This window comes from Aulonocara sp. 'chitande type north' Nkhata Bay, linkage group LG9 (assembly GCF_057382095.1).
Source record: "Aulonocara sp. 'chitande type north' Nkhata Bay isolate Kocher_YH1m ecotype deep benthic linkage group LG9, A_spYH_male_GT1.1, whole genome shotgun sequence".
NCBI lineage: Eukaryota > Metazoa > Chordata > Actinopteri > Cichliformes > Cichlidae > Aulonocara > Aulonocara sp. 'chitande type north' Nkhata Bay.
In genome coordinates this window covers 21343777-21363989 of record NC_141352.1, presented here as the reverse complement: position 1 = coordinate 21363989, position 20213 = coordinate 21343777, and the positions used below count along the sequence as shown (strand labels likewise).

Sequence of the window (20213 nt, the reverse complement as noted above, 5' to 3'; positions counted from 1 at the left end):
CCTGAGATAATCCACCTCTGACAACAATTTATACTTACACAAAAATCTAGTCTTACTGCCAGTAGATACCAAAGACCTGGTCGCCTACACAGAGCAGAACGAGCACGCAAAACAAAAAAGGGTTGAGAGCAGAGGCAAGCAGCATGAAAAAATCAGATTTATCAGATAAACCAAGGATTAAGACATATAGTAAATGTAAAGTTCAGGTTATTTTAATTAAAAAAACAACAACATTTAAAGCTTTATTCAGTGTCATGACAAGTGAGCAAAGTGGAAAGCTACCACAGTCATTCTTCATTCTGTATGACTATTGTGTTCCTGACAGAAGTTCAGTTTTAACATTTAAGAAACTTATCTGGATCTATTGGTCTAAGCACCATAACTTGGTGTTTCTGCAGTTTGGAACCAAAGTGGTCAAAGTGCCCCTCATTTCCCCCAATAGGAAGCAGGATTTCCTCTTGTCCTCTCTGTCTTCTGATTGGTGTCATTGCTCTACTCTTCAACTAAAGCCTCATAGTACTATCCTGCAAAAACATACATCAACAAAGTGCTACAAACCTCATTATATCGCTCAGGTCCTCACTGCAATCCTGTTCTTCTCAATCTCCCTTTGAATCTAAATTTAGTCTTGCACAGTGCAATCTGCTCTCAGGGTTCAAGCTCCAGGCACATTTTTAGCACATAATGTCTATTTACAACAGTTTAAAGTCAATGATGAAGTCAATAAAGGGAATTAATCCTGAAAAGGGTGCTTTGTGATATTTAAAAAAAAACAAACAAAAAAAACCTTTTGCTTTCATTATGAGTCTTGCCTGACACTTTAAGTTGACTTTCATTTTCTTGCTGAATGGAGAGGTCAGATTGTTTGTTTCCTACTTCCTGCCTACCCTGCCAAAAGGTCTGCAAAGCTTGTGGAACTTCCAGGAGTTTGACCAGGCGTAACTACTCATGTGACAGGATATCCATCTGTCTGATTAAAAAGGGAAGGCACTGAGTCTCTGGATCACTGTTGCTCCATGTCACACACCTTTGTATACACCAGACCCCTTTGCTCATGATGGGAAATCTCTGCTACAGTCTCATCCAACAGTAACTGCAAACTACACAAGGATAATGTTGCCCTGTTTAAATTTTGCTGTGGTCCTCTGTGTCCTTGTCCAAGTCTTCTGCATCACCGCTGATATAGGTATGTAACACAGAAACATTTTTGTTGGTTAATACACTTGTGGCTTCATTTGAAAAACATATCCCATGGGAATGTGTTGCTGAATTTTCTTTTTGCTCTGCTCCAGACACGAGTAGCTTCCTGATTTTCAATGAAGATCACAACAAGTGCGTAAAGGTGGCGAGTGCCACCTTTATAACAGTGGATGCTTGTAATCCTCATGCCAAAGATCAACAGTTCCGATGGGTCTCTGAGTCTCGTCTCCTCAGTTTGTCCCTTAAGCTGTGTTTGGGTACAACAGCGATAAAAGACTGGGTGAAGGTGCAGCTCGTGGAATGTGATGAGAGCAATGACCTCCAGCATTGGCAGTGTAAGAACGATACCCTCTTTGGCCTAAAAGACCAGGACCTGCACTTAAACTGGGGCAACCGCAATGAGAAAAGCGTCATGATCTACAAAGGTTCTGGGATCTGGAGTCGCTGGAGGATATATGGCACTCAGGGGGACCTCTGTTCAAAGGGATATCAAGGTAGGAATGATGGGCACAAGAGCCTACAAAGATAGCTAAACCTGAGTCTGCTTTAGCTTTGTAGAAAGTTTAGAAATGTGTTTTAGAAGGTCCTTGAACAGTGCATGCTTTAAAGTTGTTGTTTTTGGAATTTGTAAAGTACGATAAAAATTTTCTTACTTCCATTCAAATTACAAATGCAAAATATTACAATCTGTACAAAGCAAACTAGGTTATAAAAGTGCTATGGCTACTGATGAAATTACATTTACCATCTAAATATCTTAAAGTATGTGGAAGGTTGTTTTTTTATCTGATCTGAGTACGAAACTTGGCTTGGCTATAATAATATTTATTGGGGATTTTGTAGTTGTCTAGGGAAAGTAACATAGTTCTTATTCTTTCCCCCTTCTTTTTGAATATTTGGACAGAGTATGAATGTTTTAGCACATGTTAGAATATGTCGTTGTTTGGAGTGTAGCATTTGAGGATTTAAGCATTACGAAATTATGTTTTCAACTGCAGGTATAATTTTTAGAAAGATTTTCTTGGACTAGAGGGGAGCTGGTTACAGCATAGCTGTTGAGAAACTTGCTGTTCTTACTAAAAGTGAACACAGTCAGGGATCGCTGGTGAGACTGCATAATTGTCAGTGCAGCACAGATAATAAGCAGTCCTTATGAAGGCACTCTCTGTGCACAGCATAGGCAGCAAGTCTCAACTGTATAACTGGAATCCATGGTGGATAGGTGAAAAACCCACACTTTTTAAAGCTTGGTAACTCAAACAACCAAAAGCTGTATTAAGTTTTAACATCCACCATCACTTTCAGGTCAAGCTAAAACTTTAGACTCATTTATCACACCTGATAACCTATTTGCAAAGTACAAGTATGAGTTTGCGTGCTTTAATGTACTTTTGGTTTGGAGTGATTTGCAGTGATTTGTACTTACCATTTGCAACGTTTGCAGCACTTCCCAACATTCTGGAGCGTTTTGGGAAAAACCCCTTTTCATCATGGGCACGTGTCCATTACAAGCACAAGTTCATTTTCTAAATTTAAATGACTGACTTTAACCAGGGCAAGAAACCGAACACTACTCCTTCTCACTCAGCATCAGTAAACAAACTTGAGGGTAAATTGGCTGAAATCAATTGAATGAAGTTCTAAAAGCTTAAGAAAAGAAACCTAAGAAGTTGGGAGGCAAACTCTCATAATTATCAATCACATGCTGGTGAAATGACTGCACGTCTCCATTATTTGTGTCTCCGCAGAGATATTCACACTAGGAGGAAATGCTTTTGGAACCGCTTGTCAGTTCCCTTTTAAGTTCCACGAGAAGTGGTACGCCGAATGCACTAAAGACGGTCGTACGGATGGACAGCTGTGGTGTGCCACAGAGAGAGATTATGATAAAGTGGGAAAATGGGGACTTTGTCCAACCAGAGGTAAGGAATGAAAAATCTCTTTAACCTGAAAGATGGTCTGATCCAGTCCACTTTACATCTATAATATGAAGACAGGAAGTCCTCCATGGTTACTTTTATTAAATCATGCACAAAAACTTTGTTTTTTATGAAGAATTAAGTGCTGCAGGCCCGTTTTCTGACCCTCTCTGACCTTTTCCTCTCATGGACTGTCAACACAGCACTGTCCTCTGTTTCCTCTTTTCACAGGCTTAAGTTTCCCCTGGCACTGCTCTTAAACTGAGGCAGGAAAGCAACAGCAAAATAAAGGGATCTCCCTTTACCAGACTGCTTTATAAAGTCAGAGTTCCGTCCCATCTGAGGCTGTAGAAGATGTTTCTTAAATTACATACTTTATATACTTTCTTCCTTTAAGTTTTGAAATTCTTATTGATACTTTCTGTTCCTGTATATCAGCTATTCCCAAAATTAAGACTGCTGTGGCCCACCTAAAAACCACAGACTCCCATGGGGCCCACCTTAATCTTTCTTCTAATCAAAATACAAGAAAAATCAGTGTATTTCTTTGAAAATGTTATTCAAAAAGCATAAACAACACAGGCTGTTGGCTATAAATTGCTAATGTTGCCCAATCAGTGTTAAGGCCCACCTGCCACACAAACCTCAGTACTATAATATCACAAACTAACCACCTCTTATTACTAATTTTAATTAACCTTAATTTAAATAAATACATTTATATACATATGTAATTGCATATACTTGTAATTTCAAACTGAATTTCTCTTATTACTGCAGCACCACCTGCAGTACCTTCACCGCCCACCAGGGCCCCCCCAGCTCACACTTCGGGAATCACTGTTATAGATCAACATGTCATCAAAACAGACATGTTTTAAATTGTGATAGCACCCAATCTTCAGTCCATATTCAAACCATGCAGGGTAATAAAAGAAACTGAATCCTTCACTGTGTACTGAAGTCAGGGAGCGTTCAATGAATTTAACTTCCTGATGTAAGTAATTTCCAGCTGTGTAATAATTTATAGCGCTTTGTGTCTTTACCATAATCTAGCATCCTCCAACTGGATCACTGACCCAGTCACAGGGGTTCAGTATCAGTTAAACGCACAGTCAGTGTTGACTTGGTATCAGGCCAGGAAGAGCTGCCAGCAGCAGGGAGCCGACCTCCTCAGCATCGTAGAGCTGCATGAGCAGTCATACATTTCAGGTACATAATCAGCCTTCTATCATCTGTGTTATATTGCTGATGATACATTAATTTCAAATGCATGTGTTGACACAGGGTTAGCAAATCATTTGGGCTCATCTCTGTGGATTGGGCTGAACAGCTTGGATTTTGATAGTGGATGGCAGTGGAGCAACGGAAACCCTTTCAGATATTTAAACTGGGCCCCAGGTTAGTATGTCTTGGTATATGTCATGGAATTGTGTGAGTTTTTTAAATACCTGGAGTACTTCAAAAGTACACCCTTTTATATTTAGCATTAACTAACCTGTGCTTCCCACAGGTCATCCATCATCAAACCCTGGGTTAAACTGTGCAACCCTAAATGCTGCAAAGGCCTCAAAGTGGGAGAGCAGCGTGTGCAGCAAGAAACTTGGTTACATTTGTCGTAAAGGAAACGCTACCAGTCTGCCCCCACCATCGAGTAAATTTCCATTTATTATGAGTCCATATCTTTACAATACAAACCTAGAAAGAGTTTGTTCTTAGCCCTTCTGGTCTCTGTCCACAGCCAAACAGCCTGGCTTTTGCCCCAATCACTGGGTTCACTATGCAGGAAACTGCTACTATCTGGTGAGGACTGCAGAGATGTGGAGTAATGCTTTAGCTGCATGCCGCAAAGAAGGAGGAGATCTTGCCAGCATACATAACATAGAGGAGCAGAGCTTCATTATTTCTCAATCTGGATACAGTAAGTGTACAAGAAGATAACAACAAATAACAATATCCTGCTAAAGTACTGAAATATCAGAAAGTAAGTACTCTATCGTGACGTGGAATAGGCCTACCTATTACCTACCTACCTATAAATGAAAAGAAATAATTTTACATTTTGAGAAAATATGAAACTAGCCTTGAGCTAATTAGCTTAGCATAGCATTAGCTAGGTTGTACAGTATGAGCTTTGTAACAAACTATAGCTGGCAGCACCTCCAAACCAGACTAAATAAATAAATTTGTGACGTTCATTAAACAATTCTATTATAAAAACAGCCTGAAAGAGTAAGGAGACATATATGACCACTTTCCGTCTCTATATACTTCAAACCTCAGTGCCGACAGATGTGCTCTGGATTGGCATGAATGACCAAAAGAACCAGATGCTCTTTGAATGGTCCGATCACTCACATGTCACCTTTACCCAGTGGCAGAGTGATGAGCCCTCTCATCTCACCAGCTTCCAAGAGGACTGTGTCCTGATTCAAGGAAAGGTAGCACAAATTCTTGCAAAACCACAATCAATTCTGTTATAAAGTTACAACTCTAAGACCCCTCTGTATTTCTTATACAGGATGGTAAGTGGGCAGATCACACTTGTGAGAAGTTGCATGGATATATGTGCAAGAAGAAGGCCTCGGCTAAACCAATTGGAGGCAGTCTAGCAGAAGTCAACAAAGGGTGCACTCTTGTGAGTTATGTCCTCTCCTTTAAATACAGGTGCAATTTAACAGAAAAGCCTTTATTCATCATTTTTTTCCCCTTTTTTTAGGGATCAATCAGGTTTGGTTCATACTGTTATAACATCGGAGCTGAGAAAAAAACCTTTGAAGAGGCAAAGCAGGCATGCTCAGGGGCTGGTGCGAACCTGGTGGATGTGTCTGATAGGTATATTTCATGTTTAGATGTTTTGTATTAGTTCAAATACCAAATATCCATTCATCTCTCCATCCATTTTGTTCAGCTTATCTGGGGCAGAAGCCCAAGCAGAGAAGCCCAGACCTTCCTCCTCCAGCTTGTCTGGGGGAACAACAAGGCATTCCCAGGGCAGCCCAGAGATATAACCTCTCCAGCGTGTCCTGGGTCTGCCCCGGGGCTTCTTCCTGGTGGGAGATGCCCATAAAACCTCACCCAGGAGGTGCCTAGGAGGCATCTTTGTCAGGTGCCCGACTCACCTCAGCTGGCTTCTTTCGATCTCGAGGAGAAGCGGCTCTACTCTGAGCCCCTCCCAAATCGCCGAATTTCTCATCCTATCTCTAAGGGAGAGGCCAGCCACCCTTTGGAAGAAGCCCATTTCTGCCGCTTGTATCCGAGATCTCATTCTTTCGGTCATTACCCGAAGCTCGTGACCATAGGTGTGGGTAGGGACGTAAATCGACCAGTAAATTGAGAGCTTTGCTTTTACACTCATCTCTCTGTTAACCACAACAGATCGGTACAGTGTCTGCATCACTGTGGCCGCTGCACCAATCCGTCTGTTGATCTCCCGCTCCCTTCTCCCGTCACTTGTGAACAACACCCTGAGATACTTAAACTCCTCCACTTGGGGCAGGAACTCGTCCCTAACCCGAAGTGGGCACTCCACCCTTTTCCGGCTGAGGACCATGGCCTCAGATTGGGAGGTGCTGATTCTCATTCCCACCACTTCACACTCGGCTGTGAATCGTTCCAAGGTGAGCTGGAACCCCATCACCAGATGAAGCCAACAGAATCACATCATCTGCAAAAAGCAGAGATGAGATCCTGAGACCACCCAAGTGAAAGCCTTCCACCACTTGGCTACGCCTAGAAATTCTGTCCATAAAAATAATGGACAGAATTGGTGACAAAGGGCAGCCCTGGCTGAGCACATCACCCACCAGGAACGACTTCGACTTATTGCCGGCTATGTGGACCAAGTTCTTGCAACGGTTGTATAAGGACTGAATGGCCCGTAGCAATGGGCCAGACACCCCATACTCCCGGACCACCACCCACAGGACACCCCCCCCCCCCGAGGGACACGGTCGAATGCCTTTCCCAGGGAGGCTGAGGAGTGTGATTCCCCTGTAGTTGGAACACAGCCTCCGGTCCCCTTTCTTAAAGATGGGAAGCACCACCCCGGTCTGCCAGTCCAGGGGTACTGCCCCTGATCTCCACACAACATTGTAGAGGCATGTCAACCAAGATAGCCCTACAACATCCAGAGCCTTCAGAAACTCGGGACACCGCTTTCTCCTCCTGAGTCGCCTGACGGTTTGCCAGAATCTCTTCAAGGCAGTCCAAAAGTCTTTTTCCATGGCCTCTCCGAACTCCTCCCACACCCGAGTTTTTGCTTCAGCCACCACCCGCTTAAGTCCAATAACAAAACAAGTGACGTGAGCATTGAAGTCTCCCAGTAGGACAACAGACTCTCCAGGAGGACCACCCTCCAGTACCCCACCCAGGGACTCCAAGAAGGCTGGGTACTCTGAACTGCCAATCGGCGCATAAGCACAGACGACGGTCAGGACTCGTTCCCCGACCTGGAGGTGAAGGGAAAAAACCCTCTCGTCCACTGGGAGAAACCCCAACATACCGGCAGCAAGCCAAGGGGATACCAAGATACCCACCCTGGCCCGCCACCTCTCACCAGGGGTAACTCCAGACTGAGACAGAGTCCAGCCCCTCTCCAGGAGGCTAGTTCCAGAGCCCAAGGTGTACGTTGATGTGAGCCTGACTATATCTAACCGGTACCTCTCAACCTCACGCACTAACTCAGCCTCCTTCCCCACCAGAGGGGTGAAATTCTGTGTACCAATTGCCAGTCTTGGTAGCCGGGGATCGGTCCTCCGCTCCTGGCCGCCGCCCGGCTCACAATGCACCCGGCCCCCACGGTGCCTCCTGTGGGTGGTGGGCCTGCACCACCTTTGCTTTTTGTTCTATTGGTAGACCATACATTTTCAATATTGTGCAATAATTTTCATTTACGTAGTCATTAGAAGTTGAAACTAGATTAAAATTGGATTGCACAGTCCTTGCTCATATCATTACTCAATTCTTGAGGAACATGGTTTCAGTTCTTTCTTCAGTTTTTTTTTTGTTTGTTTTTTTATAGGGGATGCAAAAGAAATCACTGGACAAGGGTAGCTTTACTAGAGCTCTGATCACTTGATCGTGATTGCCTACTTTTACATAAAAATCCTTTAATATTAGAGCCTTCATCAGACTAGTATGGACAGTACTGAACCATGACATGAAAATTTGTTTGTCTGTTTTGGACTTTATAACTATTCCACACTTAATTCTAATGCAGAAATGTCACACATATGCCAAACTTTGTGTATGTTTTCATGCAGATATGAGAATGCTTTTCTGGTCAGTTTGGTGGGCTTGAGACCAGAGAAGTACTTCTGGACAGGCTTATCGAACACAGAAGACAGAAACATGTTCAAATGGATGACTGAAAGAGCGGTCACGTTCACTAATTTCAATGTGGGAATGCCAGGTACACCTTAGACTCTTTAACCTTATACACTCTTTAACTTATTACAATCCAGAGTCAGTTTTGATGTGTGTTTGGCATCACTGTCCTGTTGGAATACCCATTTGTGCCCAAGTTTGTGTCCATCTAGCCAATGATTTGAGAAGTTGTAGAATTTGGAAGAATTCACCCTTTGTGTAATGTAGCAGAACCATTGTCAGCAAAACAGTCCTAGAGCATATAGAGCATGTTGCTACCACCACCATGCTTGGCAGTTGATACAGTGTTCTTAATTTACTCCTCCCCTTTACTCCTATTATTTTGGCTGAATAGTGGACAGCTTCAAATTTTAGTCGAGCTTGAAGGTGCTGATTTCTGAAACTGGCTTCACTATTGACAGTGAAGCTGGGATTACAGCAGTTTCCAGTTCATGTCTTTTTTTTTCTTTTTTTTTTTGTCTGTCCCGTTTGGTTCTTTTGCCATCAGAATTATTGTCTAAAGGCGAGGAAAGATGCCCGACGGATTTACTTTACCAAATTGACCATCCCAGCCTTGCCGTAATGGTCTATTTGATTCACCTTTTATTGTTTATTTTATTTATTTTTTTATTTTCACTTGCTAGATTCGGGACAGACTTGAATGAGGAAAAGAAAAGGGAGAAAGGAAGAGGGGGAAAAAACAGCAGAGAAGAGGGACGGGGATAAAGGGCAAAAAAACAAAAACCAACTAAATAAGCAGACAAAAAAAAATACATATATCAATCACCTGGATCACCTGTTGAGAAAGAAAAAAGAAAACAAGCAGAAGAAAATGAGAGCAATACAATAAACAACATCAAGATGATCTATGGGAATATAACAGTAAATACTAAATATTAAACATTATTGTGCAGCACGTAAGATCGACAGCGCACAGTGTGCTTTGAGGTAGGAGCCAAAAAGGGTGTATGTGTGTGTGAGCACCCGTGTGTACACCTGTGAGCATGGACACGCTTGTATTTAAAAGGTTCCTTCATGTAATGATCTGCTAGAGGGTGTGGGGAGCCACAGCTCCGTCCACCAGGGCATGAAGCAGGTATGGAGGAGATCAAAACTCCAGACATCCAGAGGCCCCCAGTTTCCAGTTCATGTCAATATTCAGTCTTGGTTGTTCCTAGCTTGTTCCTGAACTAACTAAATTTCCTCTCAATTGAGGGAGAAAGTTAGGGTCTTCTTCCAGATTTTGGCAATGTGGTGACCAGTGTTGGGACTAATGCGTTATTAAGTAACGCGTTACAGTAACTACGTTATTATTGTGGTAACGAGCACGGTAACTAGTTATTATGCCAAAATCAGGAACGCGTTAGTCGTTACTGGGATTTAGATAGGGTCGTTACTCGTTACTTCGTGTGGTGGCTATCGCGGAGCTTCCACAGATTCAGTAACATTAGCAAGTGGTGGAGGCAGCAGGTGGATGAAGGAAAAGGGAGGCAGAAGGAAAAGAGACCCGAGGCGGCCACCGGTCCAAGTGTGAACTGAACTTCAGGTAAGAAGTTATGACCTGCAGTCTCTCTGGGTCAGATATGAACCAAGTTTAGGTGTAGTTTATTTTCGTTATTCTGACTTTTTCCGTACTGCGTGCTAGCTAGCATGACGGGGTTTCTATACAGCTGGGTGGTGCTATGATGTTAATGATGTTGAACTTTATTTTGTTCATAAGTTATTAGAGTTGCCAACCGTCCCGTCTGGTATTCAGAGAAAATATTACGCGTTTCTTATTGAGGTGAAAAGGAACAGTTTGTCCCGTAATTCAGCTACAATGAAAAAGGCACAAAGCTGGAGTTATTCTGTGTCTTTGCTGCACAGCTGCCTATTCTTCTTTCATTCTCCCCCCTCCCTCTCCCGTTTCTACTTCAGTCATGAAAACTGATCAATGATCAGCTGATCGGCTCTCTTGTTTGTTTATCGCCCACTTTGCGCCGAAAGAGGAAACCAGCGGATGTCGCGCTAAACAACAGCAGCACGTTTAAGCTTGATCAGCTGTTGTTAGAATTTAATATTAATTTCTAGTATCAGCTGATGTTTGCTGGAGCCACAGCTGTAAAAGCTGCTGGTCATGATATGGCTTGGTTATCTGGTGAGAGGGAAACATGAAGATGAAACCAGGAGATGTCCTTACTGGATCATCAGAGTTGAACAGGTGATGGAGAAACAGGTTTACCTTTTAGGTGACATGAATGAGTTGAAGGGAAGTTATGAACTATTTCTGAGAGATAAATAACACCAGGATCCTTTTTTAGGTAGCTGACAGCTGGTAACTGTGCAGGTGCGGATCTAGCAAAGTGTGGCCAGGGGGGCATGTAGGGTGTGATGGCTGCACTTACAGCCACACAGTGGTAATATCACCATGTTAGTGGTCTTTTTTGGACTTTAACCTGTGCCTAAGTTTCCTTCACTGCTCGGTCCATCACATAGGGCATTAACGGGGAAAGGGGGGCACAAAGAAATACTTTTCTTTCTTATTCTCATTTAAAATGTCTAGCTTTTAAAAAAATAATTATCTGAATCTTACAACAAACGATTGATAGATTGATGCATATATACCATCAAAACAGTGAACATCACTGTCACAACAGCGTTTGTTTTCATTCAAAGGCTTTAAGATTTTTCCTATAATGGTGGGCCAGTCTCTAGTCAAATTGTCCGGGCCAATTTTCTGTCCCAGTCCAGCTCTGTATGCAGCTCATCTGCAGTCTGGTGTCATCTTCCTATTCAGAAGGCAGAATTTCTGAGTTCTGAGTACAATCAAAGCACCACGACTGCAGTTTTTGTGTTAGATGTAAAAGGCGCACATGACGCTGTGACGTAGGCTAGAATCATGGCAGTAGTCAACGACGGTCCAGGTGTGGGATTTCTCTCGTGGAAATATGCACATTATCTTTTCCTTTCTATTGGTAGGTGGCACAGTGCACTGTGGCAAGTAAGCAAGCTAGAAGACTGGCAAAGTTATGGAAGCAACACATTAACAAGAGAATTCTGAGTAAAACCAAAGTTACTTTCCCTAGTAACTAGTTACTTTGAAAGTAACGAGTAACTTGAAGTAACTGAGTTACTTTTGAGAGAAGTAACTAGTAATGTAACTAAGTTACTATTTTAAAGTAACTTACCCAACACTGGTGGTGACACAGCTGAATAACTTGTGATTAAGCTAAATCATTTAAACTGATATTCTCGGAATCTGAAGTTGTTTAGAGACAGACCTTCCCAATCTACAGTTCTCCTTCTTCACTTCACTTGGTCTTTGCCATTGTTCTGAGAATGCTGTCATGATAATCATTGTCATGTAATTCATGATCACTAATGAGAAGTTATGCTCAACATAGTTTCTTTTCTGTATTAGATTGAATCTAATCCGTATGCTTTTATCTTACTCTAATAAAAGACAGAAAACAAGGATGTGTTGCCATGACAACTGGAGTTTTTGCTGGACTATGGGATGTTGTCAGCTGCAGTAACAAGGAGAAGTATATTTGCAAGAAACGTGCTGAGGGTGTGCAGACAACAACAGCTCCACCCACCACTCTGGCCGCGGCCTGTGCTTCTGAGTGGACCCCGCTCAGCAAAGGGAACAAATGTTTCAAAGTAGGAGCACAAACTTAAGAACAATAACAAATTTGTGCCGTTTCAGTAATAAAACACTGGCTCCCCCCCCCCCCCCCCTTTTTTTTTTTCACTCCTTAATAAAGGCGTACAAGAAACGTCAAGAGGAAAAGAAGACTTGGTCTGAAGCACGGGACTTCTGCAGGGCCATTGGCGGGGACCTCATAAGCTTACACAGTCATCAGGAATGTAGAGAGCTCAAGTATGTTTACTTGCACTAGCTAACAGCTTGCATATCTCAGAATTCATACTGGGTAAATCAACAAGTCAGATAATCAGTGCTTGTGTTTTTTACTTTCATACAGTGTCTACTACAGTGAAAAATTCTGGATAGGCCTCAGCTTACAGGGAACCAATGGAGGTTTTGTCTGGAGTGATGGATCACCGGTATGTAGAAATTCAGAACAATCAGGAAAAGTTTTAATTATTACTGCTCTCATTTCCTGCCTAATTATGTATCTTTGTAAAAACTTTGACCTAGTTTGACTTTGAGAACTGGGGCTATGGAGAACCAAATAACCACAATGACAACGAGCACTGTACAGAGATGGACCTTAACTTAAGAATGAGGTGGAATGATCGACACTGTGATGCCTACAATAGCTGGATTTGCCAGTTACGCAAAGGTGAGACAGGCTGATCATATCTTGGAATTTCAGCTCACACAGAGCCAGATTTCCAAACATTTGGTGTTAAATTAAAGCTTGGTAATATTTGTGGGTCTCGTTTATTTATTCTCAGGTGTGACTCCCAACCCCGAGCCTGTGATATCTGTACAAGGTAAGTTTAATTATTGTTCAGAGAAAAGTCTAGTTGATTCAACAGATCTTTTTATTTCACTGAGAAATACAGTTTAGGTCAGTTGATTCACCACTTCTGTCTAGACTCAACGATGCCCTCTGCTATTTCATTGATTGGTCTAAAATGTAAATTATACCTCATTAATTCATTTATGGTTCTTTGAGTCTAAACCCTAAGGATTCTTTAATATTTCTGCCTTTTTTCTTTTCATAAATCAACTTAAAGATTTACAAAGCTGCCTGCATGACTGAACTCCCAATGACTGTTTTTGCTCTCTTTGCAGAATACAACACCACAGACGATGGATGGCTTCTATACAATGACAGCCAGTATTACCTGAACATGAACAAACAGAGTATGGAAGCAGCCAGAGCCTATTGCAAAAAAAACTTTGGTGAACTTGTAGTCATCACAGGAGAGAGCGAGAGAAAGTTCCTTTGGAAACAGGCAAGAAATATAGAATACATTTCCAAACCTGATAAATCAAATCAGGACCTTTGTGCATTTTGTTTAAATTCTAAAATCCACAGAGTCTCTTTTTCCTTTTCCTCCTAATATAAAGTCGCATTTTATGTTTCAACAGATTTCTAGAGGAACACAAGGACAGTACTACATCGGCCTGATAGTGAATTTAGATAAATCGTTTAGGTAAATCAAAATGCATTATTTACAAAAAAAAAAAACACTAGCTGTTTACAAACAACCTTCATCAAATGTTTAGGATTCTTGATAACTTGTTAATTCTCTTCTTTTCATTTTAAGCTGGCTTGATGGCACCCCTGTAACTTACACCGCATGGGAACACAATGAGCCCAACTTTGCCAACAATGATGAAAACTGTGTGACTATGTACAACAGCATGGGTGAGTCTAATACAGAGAAAATCTATATTGTAATTTATGGTAAATGTTAGTAAAAAATTCATCCCTAAATCCCTTGAAATGATTTGAAATTCAATTCAATTCATAATTTTCTGTAAATTCTTAACATGTAGGGTACTGGAATGATATTAACTGTGGTATTGAGCTTCCGTCGATATGTAAGAGAAGCAACAGTTTTATCAATACAACAATGGCCCCGACCACAGCTCCCAAAGGAGGATGTGCTCCAGAGTGGCTAGCTTTCCAAGGAAAGGTAAATACATATGTACTACACAGATTATTCCAGGTAAATGTCTTTAATTAAACAAACAAATAAATAAAAAGTATGGAAAAATATCCTGGCCAAGTTGATTTCTGCCCATTTGTTATTTCAGTATAAACGCCCTGATTACATTTTATTTACACAGTGCTACAAATTTGTTGTGGGGAATCACAAAAACTGGCACGATGCCAGGACACACTGCATAAACCACGGAGGAAATCTGCTTTCTATAACCAGTGAGAAAGAGCAAGGTGAGTGACAGGAGTGTTGCAAAGTGCAGTTCATGTTTAAACATATCGGCTGATTTTCATGTGTCACTAAATTACATTGCAATAATTCCTTTCTAGCTTTCCTAACAACACAGATGCTGAACTACAAGGAAGATTTTTGGATTGGTATGAATGATGTCAACTGGGAGATGCGCTTTGTGTGGACAGATGGGAAAAGTATTTCCTACACCAACTGGGCCTTAGGGGAGCCAGCATCAGCACCTCCAGGAAGATATTTTCATGAGGTTTTTCTGAGAATTTTTTCTCTCCCTCACACGCTTTAATTTAGAAAAGACATTGAATTAGACTGAGTGCTGCCTATCCAGACAGCTAATATTAAATAAACAGTTTAGTTTAACAGTATGGCACATGTATGTGCCCCAGATGTTCCCAGTCACCTTAGCACATGATTAGGAAGAAGTCTAATATGATATTCAAAAGATCACTTTTAATCACTGAAATGGTAGTATTTCTTTGTTATCCCATGCTTCCAAGTCAAGGTTTGGTCTAATGAACATATACAATATTTAAAATCTTTGTTTCATAATCAGTACTATAGAAAGAAAAAAACAACAGCAGCTATGTTTCCAGTTATCGAGTTCAGGAGTCTCTCGCAGCTGCCACAGGGTCAGAGGCGGGCACACAGTGGCCTTTGCTGGGTGAAGAGACACAGAGAGGTGGACATCCGTGCTCACAGTCAATTTAGAGTCATCAGTTAACCTAACCTGCCTGCAGAGCATGCAGGCAGACACAGCACCACTTGTCTACTTTTAGTTAAATAAGTAATAGGGGTGCAACGATACACAAAATTCACGGTTCGGTTCAGTTCGATACTTTGGTGTCACGGTTCGATATTTTTTCGATACAAAAAAAATGTTCATGCCTTTTTAATTTGTCATTTATTAAAATTATAAATATATATTTTAACTCAAAAGTACAGTTTTTAAATTTAACCCTAACCCTTGTGCGTGTTTTTTATTTTGACAGCGAATGCGCACCTGCGGACCACTTATGTGCAGCCCTGGTTATTTAGCTCGTCATATTGCAGCCACAGAAATTCTTTTGTCCATGAAACCATAAAGCTGCACTTTCTTTTTGCCTCATAGTCTGATTTGTCATAACTTCTCCGTTTTGTGGTAAGCTTTTCTTTGGCTCTCACTTCTTCACCCTGACCTGTCTTATTTGGCTCAGCAGAACTAAAATATATATCTGTCTGTGAAGGTTCTCAGTCATCCAGGTCATCGTAGTCAAATATAAATCCTGCTGCTTTTACACGCGCACTCACATAAGCTCAGCGATTCTCTGCGCGATCAACCTCTCACATGTTTAAGCTGCGGGAGATTTCACTTGTCATGTTTGCATAGTAAGCTAACGATTAATAAGACGATGTCAGAGGAATTGGTGCGGAAATTATCATCACTCACAGATCAGTGCTGTCGCTCTCTATACACAGTTCGCGCGATTGCAAAGTGAAAGCAAAAAAACAAGCGCAAATTCAAACGCGACTTCAATATGTCACATATTGACAGTGGCTCACCGATGCCAATGACATAATTACCCAGCTACATTTCCGAAAGAATGCAAAAGCATTGACATATATTTTTCCTTCCTACAATAGCCCGACGGGCAGGGCAGAGATAGATTTTGGTAGCCCGACTGAAAAAAATCGCTAGCTCCAGGACGTTGGGCTAGCGATATTGCGAGCCCTGTATCTGATTGAGGAATCACTCATCTTTGGAAAAGAGAGTTTATTACAGAGAAATGTCTCTTTCCAAAATAAAAGCTATACTATCCGCTTCTTCTGGGCTATATTCTCAGCAGCATATTAAACAGCTGTCTAAATGACTCGGCTAAAGTTAGTAGCATGCTTGCTTGTTTTTTTTCTGCTTCCACTTGTCTTTGCACTAGGATGATGTCGGCGTAAATGTGCAGTCATATTCGTTGTGTTCCCACTAGTGCTTTCAGGTTAATCTCGTTGAAATGACCTTAACGCCACAACACGGCAAATCTCCGTTAACGAGCTACCGCCGATCGCCCGTGCATGGGGCTAGACGGCCAACACGTTAACGAGCTAACTGCGTTAACACACTAGTTCCCACCCATGTAATTGAGCATTGCATGGCACATCCAACATACTGTTTTACTTTAGTCCATGACTGCTTACCTTCAGGGTCATACGTCACATGAAAACCAAAATAATTCCAAACGCCAGATCTGAATGAGGGTGGGGGAGGTCCATGTTGTAAGGAGAGCTTAACTTCTGTCTCGCTAGCTTGCCCTGCGCTCTTCCTTCTGACGATGCTGTCTGTGTTGAGCGCTCAGTGAATCTGCGTTCGACTACTCCGCCTAGGCTGCACTGTCGACCCTAGGCGACCCTAGATTTACTGAGCACTCAACACAGACAGCATCGTCAGAAGGAAAGTTGATAAAATAAATTACAAATTTTGTATTGTTCGATACATATGCGTACCGAACCGAAAGCACTGTATCGAACGGTTCAATATCGATACGAATATCGTTGCACCCCTAATAAGTAAATCTGTAAACTCTTTTACTCCACCAGCCATTCTTCCTCCATCACACAGTGATTACACAGATTATGTGTGCATGCCCCAGTGGTAATATTTATGTAAGACCAATAAGGCAAACATTTACTTACTCAAACGGTGTGTAAAAAGAAATGTCAGCATACTATCATCATAATACAATCAATGGAAACAAACCTTTTTTTTCTGCTTGACAGTCCTATGACTGCGTGATCATGATGGGCACCAGTGCCAGAAAAACTGGATACTGGAAGGTGGATGACTGTCAGTCAGATTATGGCTTCATCTGTAAAAGAAAAATTGGTGAGTAACAAACTGACGAGGCCACACTATCAGTAAAGCATGCTGTTAAATTTGAAGGCGCTCTCTATTATCCTTATCCTTAAATGTATTATGCAACTCACCTCTATGAGTCACAAGATCAAGCTTCAGACAACTTTTTTAACTCTTGGATCTGTGTGATGTCAGTGACTAACCCTAATATGGTCATGTTGCCTATGGCCACAATAGCCCTAGTAACAGTCAGCCAATCAGAACAATCAGTTTACAGTTAGCTTAACAATACCCAGCATAAACAAAAATGATTTCAACATTTAAATTATTTAAAAGTGTGACTTGTCATGAATTGTTGAATGAAGGCAGTTGAGAGGACGCTGAATCATGATGTTGAAACAGGCATTACAACAGAAATGCGTCATTACACTGCATGAAAAACAAAAGAAAAACACACAGAGAATGGCTAGGAGCCAAACAGGAAGCACAACCAGAAGCAAAACAGGTGATCTGACAAAAAAAGACGGGGGTCAAAACAGGACTCTGTATACACAGGGGGCTGCTGAGGATGAAGAAGGTCAAAGTACAGGAGCAAGTAATCAAACAGAAGTGAAAACAATGAGAGAAACAGGAGGGGTGAAAAAGCAAAGTGGAAAATAGTTCAGTTTTGTGTAATCGAACTTGAGTTGCAGAGACCTTACGTAGACATTTCTTGTGACTGTGATTACCAGCTAATGTGTGTCATTTACTCAGATTCACAAATTGCTGTCAAACCCACAACTGTGTCACCAAAGACCTTCTACAAGCTCGGCAATGACTCCTACAAAGTGGTGACCCAGAAAATGCGCTGGGATGAGGCCAGGAGGCAGTGCCAAGCAGATGATGCAGAGCTGGCTAGCATCCTGAGCCCCGTAGCACACGCATACGCCACCTTGCAGATTCTCAAGCTCAACGAGCCTTTGTGGATTGGCCTCAACAGCAATGTGGTAGGGGTCTACCTGTTACAGCTTATTGCTGGTTCAAGCAGGATTTCAAGTTGAGATTTTGACCTTGTTTCTAGCTCTGTGTCAGTTTTCAACGATTTTATTTTTTCAGACTGGTTTTCACTTCAAGTGGGTGGATAACTGGGCTCTGTCATACACCAAATGGGGCAAAAATGAACCTAAAAATAACTACGCCTGTGTGTATGTAGATGTGGACAAAACATGGAAGACTGCACCATGTACCAATACCTATTATTCCCTTTGCAAAAGGTCACAAGGTGAGACATTCTGTGTTTTACACTTTGTACACACTCACTATGCAAAGTTAGCAGGCAGCTCATAAGACTGGCATAAAACCTGCTCCTTCTTTTTCAGTTGTAGCTCCCACTGCTCCCCCGCAGCTTCCTGGAGACTGTCCACAATCAACAAGCAGGAGAACATGGATACCTTTCAGAGGCCATTGTTATTCCTTCTTCAGCTCAGTGACCAACGACTGGGCCCACGCCTCAATTGAATGTATAAAAATGGGTAAGTTACAAATAATTCAACGTAAACAGAGAATTATGTCCATGTTTATAACCTTTAGCTTTTAACTGTTGTACCATGTTTATCAGGTGCTTCTCTAGTGAGTATTCAGGACCCTATTGAGAGTAAATTCATAGAAGAGAATGTGGAGATTCTCCAGGACAGTGCCAAAACCTTTTGGATTGGCATGTACAAGACCCATGAAGGTGAGGTTAACTTCAGCATAATATATACATGTATATACACACCGACACATTGGATATGTGTTGATAAATTAACATGTGTCTCCGCTTCAGACAAGTGGATGTGGATCGATGACAGCCCTTTGGACTATACCAACTGGAAATCAGGAATGCCACAGTCAGAGTCGTGTGTGTACATCAGTTCTTACACTGGTCTGTGGAGTACGACAGAGTGCAGAAGGTCATTTTCTTTCATCTGCAAAACACCAAAAGGTAACTTAAAGAAGCTTTTTTTTAAAAAATATATTCAAATAAGCCTTGTATGTATTTACTGATTTATTTACTGATTTATCATTTTAGTTATTAAACCTACAGAAAAGCCTCCATTTGTTGGTAAGTTGTTAAAAATATATAACATATATTTTTTAATTTTTCAAATCTGAGTAAATTCACTGCTCCAACTTTACATTTTTGCCTCCTCAGCCCACGTCGTCCAGGAAACTACACACGGGTCCGCTGGCATCACTGTGGCTATAGTATTAATTGTAATCGCCATAGTTGGACTTGGTGCCTTCCTCCTGTTCCGTAAAAGGATACCTAGGATACCTGCCCCCACCCTGGGAGAATCCACCTTTGACAACAAGTTATACTTCAACAATCCAAACCGAGCAGCGGTGGACACCAAAGGGCTGGTTGCGAACATAGAACAGAATGAGCAAGCATAGAAAGGCAGGAGAGGATTGGCAATCAACCCCATGAAAATTAGATTTCTGTTTTCATTTTATGTTTATATTTTGGATCACTTCTCTGGAAACTGGAACTGTTTGGTGGGGGGGGGTTGGTTTGTTTGTTTTGGGTGGGGGTTTGAGGCAATTGTACGATTTGTATCAAAAATAGTGATTACAAATTATTGCGTTTTTGTTTTTCATGATAATGTAAAATGTGAAATGTGTACAAATTTTTTTGTTTTGTTTTAATGAATGATGAGAATGACAAAAAGTGAATTTTAGTGCTATTTGACAAATCTTTTTATGGCATTTAAATCAAAGCCTGATTAAAAAAATATGAAAAGATGAAGAAAAAATTACATTTTTTTTACTTTTAAGTGAATGAATAGAAGCATAGTATTTATTTAGAGCTGTGATATACATGAAGACTGGGCTGATTTCCACTAAGTTATGGTAAACATGAATAGTTGAATCTAATAGAGCTGCAGGCAACATGCTTAGTTTCCACTGTGATGTTTATGTAACCATGTGTAGAAAGGAAAGAAAGAGAGGTCCTTCTCCATCAGGTGGAGAGCAGCTAATCACCTGATGGCAGGGAGGTGGTAAGTACAGGAGGA

The 20213-nt window shown here is 41.4% G+C and overlaps 1 protein-coding gene across 2 annotated transcripts; it reads left to right on the top strand.

Moving 5' to 3' along the window:
* Positions 1 to 1001: 1001 nt before the first annotated feature.
* On the top strand, positions 1002 to 19731 carry mrc1a (mannose receptor, C type 1a). Of its 2 annotated transcripts, XM_086306475.1 has the most exons (30): positions 1002 to 1186; positions 1293 to 1694; positions 2949 to 3122; positions 4176 to 4331; positions 4407 to 4520; positions 4633 to 4773; positions 4861 to 5040; positions 5403 to 5560; positions 5641 to 5757; positions 5839 to 5954; positions 8384 to 8532; positions 11929 to 12128; positions 12233 to 12348; positions 12452 to 12533; positions 12628 to 12772; positions 12888 to 12926; positions 13231 to 13394; positions 13531 to 13595; positions 13710 to 13810; positions 13942 to 14081; positions 14236 to 14341; positions 14438 to 14604; positions 17103 to 17208; positions 17932 to 18164; positions 18274 to 18439; positions 18537 to 18689; positions 18776 to 18892; positions 18983 to 19141; positions 19229 to 19261; positions 19352 to 19731. In XM_086306475.1, exons 1-30 carry the CDS (start codon positions 1114 to 1116, stop codon positions 19591 to 19593), a joined length of 4314 nt encoding a protein of 1437 aa, XP_086162601.1. In that variant the 5' UTR covers positions 1002 to 1113; the 3' UTR covers positions 19594 to 19731. The 2 variants fall into 2 exon arrangements, with proteins under 2 accessions (XP_086162601.1, XP_086162603.1); XM_086306477.1 differs by lacking the exons at positions 18776 to 18892; positions 18983 to 19141; positions 19229 to 19261; positions 19352 to 19731 and having other exon boundaries at positions 18371 to 18439; positions 18537 to 18674.
* The last annotated feature ends 482 nt before the right edge of the window (positions 19732 to 20213 follow it).

Bases quoted from the DNA above. Each gene is read 5' to 3' on its own strand.
- mrc1a (XM_086306475.1), top strand. From the start codon at position 1,114: ATGTTGCCCTGTTTAAATTTTGCTGTGGTCCTCTGTGTCCTTGTCCAA. The intron at 1,187-1,292 runs GTATGTAACACA...GCTCTGCTCCAG, and splicing joins CTGCATCACCGCTGATATAG to ACACGAGTAGCTTCCTGATT. The intron at 12,129-12,232 runs GTAGGAGCACAA...TCCTTAATAAAG, and splicing joins AAGGGAACAAATGTTTCAAA to GCGTACAAGAAACGTCAAGA.